The 14,619-nt window shown below is 48.4% G+C and overlaps 1 protein-coding gene across 2 annotated transcripts in view; it reads right to left on the bottom strand.

Annotated features, from left to right (window-relative positions):
* XPO6 (exportin 6) overlaps positions 1-14,619 on the bottom strand; it is a 64,637-nt gene that overhangs the window by 22,578 nt on the left and 27,440 nt on the right. For both annotated transcript variants that reach the window (XM_064725452.1, XM_064725450.1), the window contains exons 7-10: positions 8,760-9,213; positions 5,452-5,578; positions 4,313-4,422; positions 1,385-1,493 (exon numbers count right to left, since the gene is read on the bottom strand). In XM_064725452.1, the coding sequence (XP_064581522.1) occupies positions 1,385-1,493; positions 4,313-4,422; positions 5,452-5,578; positions 8,760-9,213 (800 nt within the window). The remainder of the gene's footprint in view (positions 1-1,384; positions 1,494-4,312; positions 4,423-5,451; positions 5,579-8,759; positions 9,214-14,619) is intronic.

Below are 14,619 nucleotides of genomic sequence, written 5' to 3' on the forward strand. Positions count from 1 at the left end.
TAAAAGACTCTTTCCATGCTCAGCTACACAGATGACTGAGAAAGAAGCTGCCTGTTACCATCATAGCCCAAACCTGCTATTAATATGAGAAGGGAAAAATGGAACAACAAACACACACAGCAACATAAACAACAGAATGAACAGCACCCTGTCCTGACTTCATTTTGTCCTTAAATAATGAACTAAAACCCTTTTCAAGTTTTATACCAAAAGCTTGAAGTTTTGCAAGTATCATTATTTGCCATGCTGTTTTGGAAGCATAAGGACAACTTCATCAGGACTGCTCTGGATAATTTATACCCTTATTTGTGACATGATTATCACCATGGAAAGGCATCCAAACACCAATATGGTCTTTACAGGGGTATGGCAGCTAATTATCCAGATGACACAAGTGTCAAATGAATCCAGAAAATAATTTATTTTGCTTATGAAATGGTGCTGCTATCAAGCTCAGAGGCTGTGATGTGAGCAGCCTTCAACACTCCAGAATTTAAAATTCTGTCTGATGCCATTTGTGATAAAATTCCCTCTGCTGCTTCACCTATCCTCATGTGACAGCTGACCTGCCCTTCCAGGGCTCTGGCCCTCCCCACTTTGGCCACCACTCCACTTTGACATTTATCAGCTTCAAGGTGATTTTTATCAGTATCAACTTAGGAGAAATAAGCTTAAACACAAGCACCAACAAGACACAGCTTCAAGCTTTTGCTTCAGAGATATTTTAGCATTTAAATTCCCAAGTGACCAGCAAATTAATTCCAAACTAATTAAACACTTTAAATTCCAAGGTTGTCTAGACATGGACATCTAACACCTCTGGCAATCAGAACACAAGGATCTAAATTCTTCCCCTAATAAGAACCAAGTTACAGCCAAAGGTTACATCTCCAGTGTGACTGTGGGTGAAAAGCATCTGAAGCTGTTTTACAGCTCAAACCCCATTGTCATAGATATCTTTTATGAAAAATCCTTTCCTAAAATCTGAGAAGCTGAGAAGCCTCAGGAACAAAATGTAAACATTGATTATCTGCTGCTGTGGAATGCAACAGGTGGATCTGGGATTGGTCTCGTGTGGTTGTTTCTAATTAATGGCCAATCACAGCCAGCTGGCTTGGACTCTGTTATTCATTATTTCTTTTTCTATTCTTAGCCAGCCTTCTGATGAAATCCTTTCTTCTATTCTTTTAGTATAGTTTTAATATAATATATATCATAAAATAATAAATCAGCCTTCTGAAACATGGAGTCAGATCCTCGTCTCTCCCCTCATCCTCAGACCCCTGTGAGTGCTGTCACGTTTAGCCCATATTCCCAAGTGCAAGCTCTGGAAAAGCCACTGCAGGTGGCAGCAGTGCAGGTGGCCCTGTCCTGTCCAGCTTACATCATCATCCAGGGTCTCGTCATCCAGCTCCTCCAGCTGGGCCTGGTTATACCTGAACTGGATCCGGTTCAGCACCTCTGTCAGCAACAGAACCAAGGCATCTTCGTACCTGCAGCCACCAGGGAGAGACACACAGGGTTGGGTAAAACCTTTCCAGCAAGGGAAATCTAAAACAGAGCAGTTACAGCAAGCAGAGCCTGGGATTCAAGGGATCAGCTCATTTCAGGTCACAAGGTAGCTGTAAGGAAACAGCCTTGGCAATACCCAATATCCCTCTGGAAGGGGAAGGGAGGATTGTCAGCAACAGAAACGGCCCCAGAGTTCAAAACAGGAAAAGCAGGAGCAGCTTGCCAGGAACAACACCAGGTGTCCACAAGCAGGAGGCACCAAGAGCCTCTTGCAGCCTGGGCTGTCCTCAGCAGCCTCTGCTGCTCTGCTCTGGGCACTGAATGAGGAACTGAGGAACCAGAGCAGTTGTTGCTGCCTTGAGCCTGTGTCAGAACCCAGGAAATTCCTCTGACTGCCCTGGATGGCTCAAACCCCTGCCAGGGGGCTCAGAGACCTTGGCACAGAGCCCAACACCCCAGTGCCTTGGATTTTAACCCATGGAAAAAATTAACCAACCTTATATGAGGATTTACAAGCCACAAAAGTTTAAGCAGAATGATAGTTAGTTTGTCACAGGGTGAAAAGCAGAATTTTGGAGCTTTTAGAATGGGAGCTTGGGGTCCCAAGATGGAGGGATTTGGGTGTGCCTTGTCCTCTCTGCTTCTTCTTAGCCTCCATCTTCTGGGTGATGGTGGCACTTTTGGATTGGTTTAGAGCAGGAACACACTGTCTAACATAGGTGATAGGTATTGGAAAATGATTGTAAATAATGTACAGGTAGTTTTCAGTATAAAAAGATAACACTGCCCTGAGGGTGGTCAGTGTGCCACAGACCAATCTGCTGAATAGACCTCAGGAGGCCAGGGAATGAATGTTATAGATAACAGAGAATAAACAACCTTGAGAACCAGAACAGAACAATCCTGACTCCTTCTTTGGTTGCCAGGCTGGGAAAAAGAGATTTTCTAACACATCTCGGGGTCATCCTGACCTCAGAGACCCCTGAGATGTCTGTGCTGCTGTCTCCTCCCCCACACTGAAATTCAGGCCCTTCTCCCCTGAAACAAAGGCAGCCCCTTTTCTGCTTGCACTGTAACATGTCACTGAAATGTCCCTGCACCTTTGGGAGCCAGGGACAGAGCACAGCAGAGAGCCAACAGAAATAATGCCGAGCTGCACACCCAGCAGAGCACCCAACCACAACACCAAAACTTCAGGGATTTCAAGCAGGGTTAATCTGATTTTTCCTTGAAAAAAATCTCCTTCACAAAACAGCTGGGGTCTCATTAAAAAATCCTGTTTTTTTAATAGGGAAAATCAGGTTGGAAAAACAGGCATCAAAAAGGAGTAACAGACGCAGAGCATGACGCAAGCCAAGTGTCAGATGTGACAGTCAGCTGTGCCACCAGCCAGGCAGCTGCAAGCTCTGGGCAAGGTGGTGTAACCTTGCATTTGGCAACTTCTGCAGTGGTGAAAGTGGCACTGTGTACAAAATGCAGAGTTTCTGAAGCACAGAACAGGAAATGTCCTCAGTGGCCCTGTGGTGTCACCACTCCCAGGCTGCCCAGCTCAGGGTTCCCACGGCTCAGGGTGTGCAGGGATGTGGAGATGTCAGAGCTGCCACTGGGGACAAACAGCACAGCCCCAAGCACTCCCAAGCTTTATTTAGGGTTTTGGAGTCTGACAGACCCAGGGACAGCTTTTTGTTACAATTTGCTCCATCACAAGCTGGGTGACACCAAGACAGCACACACCACGTGCACGTTAGGAGCAAATCATGAAGTTCCAACCCAAAATCTACTTCTTGAGAAATTCAAACCCCACAGTTCCCATGTTGAAAGGAGGAGCTCTGCTCTACAGTAGTTCCACTTTTCCTTGTGGTTATGATGCCAGGCTGGCTTTACAAAACAACTGCTGCTATTCAGGGTGCTCAAGGGAAAGAATATTCCTTCTACACTCAGCAGAACTAAACATGGCACAAACCATGGACCTCAAAAACCCAAACAACTCACCAGGATATTCACCAGATTTTTAAAGTGGCAGCAAAGAGACTCTTCTCAAACAAAACCCACCCCTTTCAGGGTCAGCATCTGCCAAGGAAGAGCTGCCAACCACTGTTGTAGCTAATACACACAGTGGTAAGCAAGTGCAACTTTTGACTTCCAGTCTCATCTGTATTTCTCAGAAACACATCCTCTTTTTAAAGAGGAAATTTTAAATCCTAATTAAATAAAATTTGTTTCCTAATTCATTAATTAGTTGTATGAGCTGTGTGAACACTAAGTAAGCAACGTGTGTTGTTTCCTCCTCTAATTTGTGCTAAAATGTGCTCCAGTTCTATTTTAGATTACAAAGTCTCCTTCCTCTGCCTGCAAGGTGCACACAAAACATGTTAGTGCCAGTTTGTCTACCCAAACCTGCTCAGCCTGAGTTCTTGTGAATGAGTGTGAAACACTGAGGTTTATGCTTTTTATACTTCATGATTTTCTTTTAGAAAAAGAAAGGACTCAACCACACAGGAGGCTGCTCTAAGCAGTAGCTTATTTCTCACAGCTCTTCCATGGTGACCACAAAGTCTCTTTGCTGCTGCAGGAAAAAATCCTTCCCTGGCAGGGTGGGCAGGCCCTGGCACAGGGTGCCCAGAGAAGCCCCTGGATCCCTGGCAGTGCCCAAGGCCAGGCTGGATGGGGTTTGGAGCAGCCTGGGACAGTGGGAGGTGTCCCTGCCATGGCAGAGGTGCAATGGGATGATTTTTAAGGTTCCTCACCCCAACCCATGCCATGATTCCAGCTGTGCCACCCTGGCAGCCCCAGCCCTCACCTGTTGAGCACTGCTTCCTTGTCTGCCAGGCGACTTTTGATTTTGCTGGTCAGATAATCCAAGAAGAGTGTCCAGATGTCCAAGCAAGAAAAGTAACCTTCATGTGTAGGCTGAAAGACACCAAAATTCCCAATGAGTGCCACAAGCTATGGCAAGATGGATTTCACAGTGAAAACAGGAGTTATCATCAACTTCAATCCATGGGAAGAGCTTTTTGCCTTACTGGAACAGTTCTAGGATGTCACTGGAGAGATTCAGAGCTGTCCAAAGATGAACAAGAGCTTTTGTACAAGGGCAGGAACCAGGAATTACAAGGCTGGTCTCAGTGCTGACCCATCTCATGGCTGGCTACACCACTTTCCAGCTTTCCAGGGCCTGAAGGGGCTCCAGGAGAGCTGCAGAGGGACTGGGGACAAGGGATGGAGGGACAGGACACAGGGAATGGCTCCCACTGCCAGAGGGCAGGGATGGATGGGATATTGGGAATTGGGAATTGTTCCCTGGGAGGGTGGGCAGGCCCTGGCACAGGGTGCCCACCCTGGATCCCTGGCAGTGCCCAAGGCCAGGCTGGGCAGGGCTGGGAGCACCTGGGACAGTGGGAGGTGTCCCTGCCATGGCAGGGGTGGCACTGGATGAGCTTTGGGGTCCCTTCCAACCCAAATAATTCCATGATTCTGTGTTTATTACTGATATTATGAAGCTGTTTCCTTGTCATTGTTCCTGTATAAATGGGGCTGAGCTGCACTGACAGCTTCTACAGCAAGGTAAAGCCAACCTAAAGCCACAAGGCTTGGGGGCTTTAATACAAAAACTAAAAGCTACAAGAAAGCCACAGATTGAGGATAAGGCATAAAATCCCCAAACACAAACCAAGCAAGTCTGAGAGACTTTTCCACACATTGTCCATTGCAAAGACTAGAAAAAAATTAAAGCAGAAGCAAAGTTAAACATCAGACAGTTGCTGTTGCAACCTGTGACCTCTAAATCCAAGAGCACATGAAGCCATCTCCAAATCCCCAGCACCACTGGGGAGTGCCAGTAAGACCAGTTAAATTCTCTTTTTTTTGGGTTTACTGGGACAAAAAAGCTGGCCCTGGATAACAGAACAGATTGGGGAAAATGAGGATGTGGGGCTGTACCTGATGAAAAGTGTATTTGAACAGCAGGGCCAGGAATTCAACCACAGGGAACTGGGAGTAGGACTCGATCCTTCGCAGGTGGACGCTCACAAAGAGCCGGAGGAAATCTGTGAACTTCTCAATGTAGCTGCAAGGGAAAGGAGAAAACACTGAGAAAAAACAGCCAAGGTGCCCCAAGGGAAAGCAGTTTCATTGAAATAGTGGTAAAAGCCACTCAAAATCTTCTCATTCCAAGCAAAGTTACAATTAACCATCATTAGAACAATTAAATATAAAGCCCTGCAACAATTACCTACAGGATGGGCAACCCTTCACTCCATTAACACCTGAAACAGCAGAAAAGATAATCTAGTCAAAAGCAACTTTAATATTCAGATAAATATTGAGTTCAACCAGGCCTGCCAATGAACACAACCCCCTCCACCCTGCAGAAATAATTTGCTAGCAAAGGTCATTGTAGTGATGGAGACAGGATTGGTGAAATGAACTGTAGCCCTGAGGAATTCAGCTGGAAGCAGAAAGTTAATGCAGGAATCAGCAACAGAGGGGTTACATTTAGAGGAGGGGGTGGGAGAGCCAGGGAGCTGAAAGCTGGAAAGAAAAATTCCTCCTGCAGTGGAGATCAGCCATCCAAGTGTTTCTGAGCTGGGCCTGAACTGGGAAATGGAAGAGAAATCTTCCTGTAAAGCATGGGGCTCCTCAGGGAATGTGCAAAGTGCAGTTCCCAAAAGGAATCTGCCACCAAATCTTCAGGGACTGCAGCAATGGCACCACCTCAGTGCAGCAGGGAGAGCTCTTGGGGGAAAACAGCAAAGTCCCAGTGGGGTGAGATTTTATTGTGGAACAAACACACCCTGCACAGCAGGAACTCCACCTTCAGATCCATCTGTGCAGCAAGGGTTAAACACTCCACAGCCCCAGCAGGGATGGCAGCACCACACACAGGCACTGCCAGCCCTCCCTCATGCCCAGAGCTCTGAAATGCATCAAACTCCTTCAAGTTTGTACTTTAAATATAAAGTTGGGCTCAGCACAGTTTCAGACAGGCATGAGCAGCCTGGTTTTACTCTACTGCCTGCTCTGCACTGCTGCAAACTCTGGGGATTTGGGGTTTTTTTTGGGAATCCCCACTCTTTTTAACAAGAACTCCCTCACAAGCAGCAGCACTGCCAGATGACAGAGCTGCAGCACTGGGGGCTGTTGTGAGCCTTCAAAAGCACACACTGCTTTGAACATGCAAAAAAGATGAAGTTCCTTCTTTATTTGGCACTGCCTACATCACAGGAGATCACTGAGCACACCTGAGCACAGATCAAACACTTCAAAAATCAAAGCCAGGGGGGAAAAAAGAATTTAAAAAAAGAAACTCAAACATCTCCATCCTTTTAATTTTTATTTTCTAAACAGGCTCTGACCTGAGACCAGTGAAACTCTTCCTTGGCCCTTGGATCCTTACCAGCCACTTCCATCTTTTGGGATCTTCAAAGCCAAACACAAATGAAGCAAAAGGCAACCTGAACTTTTCCCTGGACTGTCCAAAGTGTTCAGACTGATTTTTAACAGAACAAAAATAACCAGCAGCACAAGAGGAAGGCAAGGAAGGACTCCAGGGCCTGCAGGTTCTGGGCACACCCCTCTACTGAAGGGGGATTCTTCAGTGCCCCTTTCCTTCAGGATTTTGTTAGTCCAAGCCAGGATGACACTTCCATGCACTGAGTCCTTCAATTCTGGACACAAAAAGTACACCTGTGCCCTTAAGTGACAACAGAAAAATCCTCATGGCCTTTTCCACATAGAAGACAAGGAGAAAAGAAAGCTCCACTCCCCCTGAAGGCAGCTGGACTTTCCCAGTCTCCAGAACCTCTTGGTTCCATCCCCATTTCAGACCTCAGCAATGAATAAAGGATTCTCCCAGCCCCAGACCCCAGCAGTCCCTGTGGGTAACAGGTCTGAGGAATGGCAGCACCCCCTCTGCCCAGGCCAGCACAGCTCCACACCCTCACTGAAGGCTGGCACCAAAGGCTGCTTGTAGTGTCCCTAAAAGAAAGAACAGCTAAAGAGGGGATTGTGGGTGTCCAGGAGAGCTTTTCTCAAATCCAGAAGGGAACTCCTGGCTCTCTGTTCCTTGCAGGCAAAGGTGTCCCATCCCCACATGTCTCATTTCTAGGCACAGTGACACAAGTCAGAGCTAGCAGAAAATGAGCAGCAGAATTCCCTGTGAGTCTGGATTTACCACCCCAAAGTTATGCCTATATCTAAGGATACTGAAAAGGAGAATTCTGCAGCAGAAATGTGCAAGTCCTCTCTAAAAATGAACCCACAGCTTTTTTCCTAAATGTTTTTTTTCTTCTGAGTGGAAATTTATTCTCACCCTTGTGTACCCATAGTAGGATACTCAGCACTTTCACACAGTTACAACCTCTCTGTCACTGCCAGCAGCCCTGTGACAAGGGCAGCACCAAGGCACCACCCTGCCAACACCCAGGCTCAGCCTCTCAACACAACAGCAGGAGGAGTCTCACTTTGTCCCTACAAGAAGGAATAGCTGACATAAGAGAGTGGAGCTGTCCCAGGGAACAAAAGGTGGCAGCAACACCCTGGAAAAGGAATACACAGCTTCCCAAGGTGCTGCTGCTTCCCTTCCCACCCAGCCAAGCTTGTGGAGAGCAGAACTGCAGCCACCACTCAGGATGCAGATAAGCCTTAGTTCTAAGTTGCAGTTCTAGTTCTTAGTTCTAAACCTCAGGTTTTAGCTTTTTATTTTTTTTTTTTATTTTTTATATTGTGCTGCTTTGGTGTGTGGGTCAGGGTTTCATACAAGGGGATGGTGGAGCCATTCATCGCTGAACAGAGCTCCCCAAGCTGTGTTTGGTGCTGTTTAAAAATAAATTTAAAAAGCAAAAATAAAGAAGAATCAGAAATGACCATGGTCTGTGAAAGGTAGGAAGCTTCTGCTGTCTTCTCCCAGGTCATGACTCACAGGATGTGTCCCCACTTTGAGCAGAGTGGCAGATCCCAGAGGGGACACAGGGGACACTGCAGTGCCTTTACCTCACTGAGCCTCTTCTGTGCTCTGTGACAACAGCTTCAGCTCTGGTATGGGGACAGGGGAGGGAAGGGCCAGCAGGGGACACCAACCCGGGCCAGCAGCTCCCTCAGCACCCAGCCCTTACCTGGGCACACCCACCTCTCTGCCTGGCTGCCCTGGCTCAGTGCTCTGAAAGAAAAGCCATCAGACACAGCATGCAGCACCCCAAACCAACCCCCCAGCCCTTCAGAGGCAGCACAGTGCCCTGAGGCAGCCCTACCTCTCATCCAGCTCCTCCAGGCGGCTCTTCACCGTGTGCGCGTTGTTCTCCCGCGTGATCTTCTGCAGGAGGTAGAAGGTCTGCTGGAACATGCGCAGCAGGTACTCCTCAAACTCCATGGGCACACAGTTCTTGGACATGAGCTCGTTGATGCAGGCCATGGCCAGCACGCCCAGGCGGCCCCGCTCCTGGCCCAGCAGCGCGCTGGGGCTGCTGCCGTTCACCGAGGACATCTTGCGCGCGCGCGTGTCGCAGCCGAAGCGCGCAAAGTGGAAGATGGTGGTCAGCAGGGACGGGGTGATGCTCGTGGACAGAGGGATCCAGCTGAAGAGGTGAGCCAGGCACTCCAGAGCCAGGGAGCAGATGTATTCACTGTCTGTGTCCAGGATGGGGATGGGCTGGTTCAGCAGTTTGGCCGCGCTGGGGCTCTGCAAGAGGCTACTCAAGAGGTCACCTGGGGGAGAGAGGTACAGTAAAAGTAGGGGCACAGTAAAAGCAGGCAATCCCTGAGGCAGGAGATTATTGAGATCTGACTCTAAGGCTTTGGAATGCTGAATGCTCGACAAGCTGGGGACAGTGTGGCTGGACAGTGTTCAGGTGGAAAGGGACCTGGGGGTGCTGGTTGACAGCCGGTTGAATATGAGCCAGCAATGTGCCTTGGTCGCCAAGAAGGCCAGTGGCTCCTGGCCTGCATGAGGAATGGTGTGGCCAGCAGGAGCAGGGAGCTCATTCTGCCCCTGAACTCAGCACTGGTGACACCTCATCTTGAATACTGTGTCCAGTTCTGGGCCCCTCAATTTAGAACATCGTTGAGATGCTTGAGCACATCCAGAGGAGGCAACAAGGCTGGTGAGGGGCTGGGAACACAAACCCTGTGAGGAACGTTTGAAGGAGCTGGGGCTGTTCAGCCTGGAGAAAAGGAGGCTCAGGGGTGACCTTATTGCTCTCTGCACCTTCCTGAAGGGAGGCTGCACACAGCTGGGGTTGGTCTCTGACAGAACCAGAGCACACAGTCTCCAGCTACCTCAGGGGAGGTACAGGTGGATATTAGGAAGAAATTTTTCAGCAAAAGAATAATAAAGCACTGGAATGCTCTTCCCAGGGAGGTGGTAGAATCCCCATCTCTGGATGTGTTTAAAAAAGACTGGCCATGGCACTTGGTGCTACAGTCTGGTTGAGGTGTGAGGGCACAGGTTGGACTCGATGATCTCAGAGGGCCCTTCCAACCTCATCATTCTGTGATTCTGTGATATTATATTACATTATATTATACTACAACTACACTACATCATACTTACTTCTAACTACTGAAAAACTCGTGGCTGTCTGCCAACAGTCCCAACACACAGATGTGGATCTAACTGGTCATGAAACAAAACACCATCACCAGAATCCAACCGAGCAATCCCTTCAGGTAAATGATCTTCAACACATTCCACATATTTAAAAACACAGGAGCAGCAAATGAGAGAATTGTTTTGATCATTCTTTTCTCTGCTTCTCTCACAGCTTCTCTGTTCAGAGAGCCTGTGAATACCACAGAGGGGTGTCAGCATGAACCCCCAGCTGCCCAGCCCAGGGCAGGGCCAGGACTCTGAGCATCCTTGTGGATCCCTTCCACCTCAGCACACCCTGGGATTCAGTGGGTTATTTAGCTGACAGGCATTGGTGATTTCTGTTTGGGAATTAGCCTCACACAGCCCCTCTGGCCTCACCAGGCAGGGCCCTCATGGTATTTCAGGAAATGCAAGGCCATGAGGTGTATTTTAGGAATTTATTATAAAATTATATCTCCCCACAAGGCTGAGCATCCTTGATGTAAGCTTGGCACATCTCTATTACACTGAACATCACAGAGGCTTCTCCTGGCCTGTGACACTTGTGGTGATGTCCCCAAAATGCTCACTCAGGGCAGCACCTCTTCCCAGGGACCAAATGCCATGGCAGGCACAGATCACAGCCCCCATGACAAAGGCTTCCCAAGAAAGGTGGAGTCTGAAAAATCTGACACAGCCTCAGAGATTTGTCTTCCATGACTACCTCCAGCCTCCAACTGAAGCCACAGAAGTTAATATTTGCAATATCTCGTGACAGAGTTCCACAGTTTCACCATGAAGCTGCTTTGTTTGGGGTATGCCAGCTGCTAGTTTCACTTTCCACCCAAACAGGAAACAGAAATAATCCCTGCTTTCACTTTCTCTGTGTCAGTAGGCTTCTAACACAGCTCCTGCTCAGTTTCTTTGACAGAAAGCAGGTTTTGCTTCTGTTGTCACTTACAGGGAAGCCACTCAAATCCCTCCATCACCTTTAGTGCCTTTCTACAGAGCCTTCACTGCTCCTCAGCACCTACTGATACTGAAAGAGCAGAATTGCAGCCACCACTCAGGGTGCAGATGGGCCTTAGTTCTGATACCTCAGGTTTAGCTTTTTATTTTTTCTTGATTTTGTGCTACTTTGGTGTGTGGGTCAGGGTTTCATATTAGGGGATGGTGAGCTCTCTTCACAGAGTAGGGAGACACAACAATTCCTTCTCTAGCTGGGGACCAAGGACAAATGATCCAAATCTCAGGCCCAAGAGCACCAACAATGTGGACTGAAGAGAGAAAAACAAGCAGGATGGGACTGCATGGGCTGGGGCTAATTGGACAATTAGCTCAAATATGCAAATGGATCAAAATTTACAAAAATGTGAGATCTTGGGGCCATCCAGGCACAGCCACGGCTGCAGCTCTGGTACTGCCAGGGTGTGGCCTTTAAAGCTCTTCTAATAAATATCCTCTTTATTCCCCTTAACTCTGTTCAGCCTCTGTTCAGCTGCTTCAGGCATCAGTTCCACAGAGCAGCACAGCTGCTGCTGCGAATTCTCTGCAGAATGATGTGGAGAAGCTCTGAGGTCAATCCTGCCTAGCCCAGGCTGAACTTTCCCTCTCACCTTTCATGTGCCACCTCTAACCAAGCCACCAGCAACCCAGACATTCCTTTATCCCTGGTGGCCTTTGCTTCCTCAAAAGCTTTTGGAAGCCAAGGGCCAGCCCCAGCCAGATGCTGCCCACAACCTCCAGGCTTCCACCTGCTGCAAAATTCTTCACCTTCCCCAAGTTCTTCAACACACTTCTCCTCCTTGAGTACTTCATCTTTAAAAATCTGGCACTTGCTGTGCTACAGAATCTCAAGGTCTTAGAGAATCTGAGTGATTTTTTATGGAAGTGAAACATCCTGACACCAGCAGTGCCAAAATAACAGCTATGATTTACTGAGCTACTTCCAATGTACACAAGAGCCTGAGTGATGAACACATCCCTCCTTAGTCCTCATTTTTCACCAAGATTGATGTCTTACATCACTGAATTCATAATTCCCTGCCAAGCCTTATCATTGCTTCTTTCTCCTGTGCTCCAGAAACTGAAGGCATCACATGGCTCTGGCTGAGCAAGACAAAAAGCACTGAACCCCCTGAGGGGAGACATCCACACCTGGACACATCTGTACAGCTCACATTGAGCTTTTACAGATCCCCTGAAGCTCAACCAGGCCAAGAGCACCTGGGCTGGGGCAATCCCAAGCACAAACCCAGGCTGGGCAGGGAACAGAGTGAGAGCAGCCCTGGGGGAGGATTTGGGGTGTTGGGGGGTGAGAGCTGGAGCTGCCCTGGCTGTGAGCACCCAGAAAGCCCCCCTGGGCTGGGCTGAGCTCTGCTATGGGCAGCAGGAGGGGGGGATTCTGCTTCCTCAGGTGAGACCCCACCTGCAGAGCTGCCCCAGCCCTGGGGCCAACAGCAGCAGGACCTGGAGCTGCTGGAGAGAGTCCAGGGGAGCCCATGGAGACACCCCAAGGGCTGGAGCCCCTCTGGAGCCAGGCTGGCAGAGCTGGGGGTGCTCACCTGGAGAGGAGAAGCTCCAGGGACACCTCAGAGCCCCTGCCAGGGCCTGAAGGGGCTCCAGGAGAGCTGCAGAGGGACTGGGGACAAGGGATGGAGGGACAGGACACAGGGAATGGCTCCCACTGCCAGAGGGCAGGGATGGATGGGATATTGGGAATTGGGAATTGTTCCCTGGGAGGGTGGGCAGGCCCTGGCACAGGGTGCCCACCCTGGATCCCTGGCAGTGCCCAAGGCCAGGCTGGGCAGGGCTGGGAGCAGCCTGGGACAGTGGGAGGTGTCCCTGCCATGGCAGGAATAATCTTTAATGTGCCTTCCAACCCCAACTATTGTTATTCTTTTAAACATTCAGTTCAGCCAGCTCCACAAAAATCAACGAGAATTAAAGATTCTCATCTTTTAATCCATCCCCAGCAGAAAGTCTCAGTTACGCTCCTGTAGCTGGTTCAAGTGCTTTGCACACAGTTAAATCACTGAAGCTCTGGGGTTCAGGGATTTTCAGTGGCTTTGCAAACAGGTGACAAATTCACAGCATCAGCTGCATTCATGCCAAAGCAGGAAACTCCCAGTGACTGCCTCAGCCACAAATGCTCCTGCTGCTCATTCGTTTGCCACAGGTGAGGGAATGTTCCTGAGGAAGGGATTCATCAGGAAATGTGCTATAAATCATGCAAAGACAACATTTGCAGGCTGAGACTCTTGCTGAGTAAATCCTCCACCATGGCAATAACTCAAATGTTGTCCAGCTTGGGACATTATCAGAGTTGCTTTGCTTAAGTGATATGAGAAATGAGTTTAATGTTGTCTTCAAGGGCTATTTAAAACTCATGCAAGACTTGCAAGTAACCATTTCACTCCACTTCCCTGTGCAAATGAAAAATAGGAAGCAGAGGTTTTACAAGTTCCTAAAGAGAGCTGGGCTCTGATGGAAGATATTAAACATTTATGGGGACTCAGGAGCTTGTTCTGCCTCTTGGAACACCTTTAACCTCACCTGAATGGAAAGAGTAAAGTGGTGGCCTCACTTAAGCAATGAAAACATTCAAGAGTCACCAGAATTGAGTCTCAGGGAACACAAAATGAGCAAGAATGGAAGCACCTGGTGCTCCTTTTGGAAGTGGTGGAACCATCATCTCTGAAAGTGTCCAAAAGCCATGGGAATGTGGCACTTGGGGACATGGTTTAGTGGTGGCTCCGGCAGTGCTGGTTGGACTCAGACTCTTTTCCAGCCTTAGTGATTCTGTGACTTCAAGAAGTGGAAGCACAACCAATTTTAACATGGACACAGCAAAGACACAGCACAGAAAAATAAAACTGAGAGAGTTTCACACAAACAAGTTTGCACAGGCACAATGAAACTTCTGAAGGCACAGCTTGTGTGGTCCTGGTTCTTAGCAATTATCCTGAGAAAACACTGTGTGAAAAGTTTGTTTGTTTTCCCTGAGAGGGGAGAAAGGAAAAGGCCAGCACAGAAGTGCAGCCGACTTCCAGTTTGGGAAATCTGATCCCCAGTCACGAGGGGAGCACACAGGTGGATGAAAGCTGCCTCAGCAATCCCCAGGGGCCTGAGGGACATCTCCAACAGGCTTCCATGACAGCCAGCCCAGAATCTGTTCCACCAATTCCCTCCCCCAGCACCATTCTTAACAATTGACACCAGAAGCTTTGATCTTTTCTGTAAATATTTCCTGTCCAAACTCTTCCAAGCTACAGCAAAATCCACTTTCCCTCTGCCAACCCAAAGGAATATTTCTTCCCATTAAAGTTTGTGGTTTGTATATAAATATAGAAATATGTTAAGCTCCTCTACAGGAAAGGAGCACTCAAAATGCTGCTCAAACTTCAATGTGAAAGGTTTAGCACTAAGCAAAACACTGCCAAAGGCTTATCAGAGGCAGCAGGCTGGAGCTGCCTGCTGCAATCTGGCCACAAGGAAGTGATCTGCAGCTCCCAGGGAACTGCTCAAGGTCCCAGGGACAAGGA

This window comes from Zonotrichia leucophrys, chromosome 14, assembly GCF_028769735.1.
Source record: "Zonotrichia leucophrys gambelii isolate GWCS_2022_RI chromosome 14, RI_Zleu_2.0, whole genome shotgun sequence".
Taxonomy (NCBI): domain Eukaryota; kingdom Metazoa; phylum Chordata; class Aves; order Passeriformes; family Passerellidae; genus Zonotrichia; species Zonotrichia leucophrys.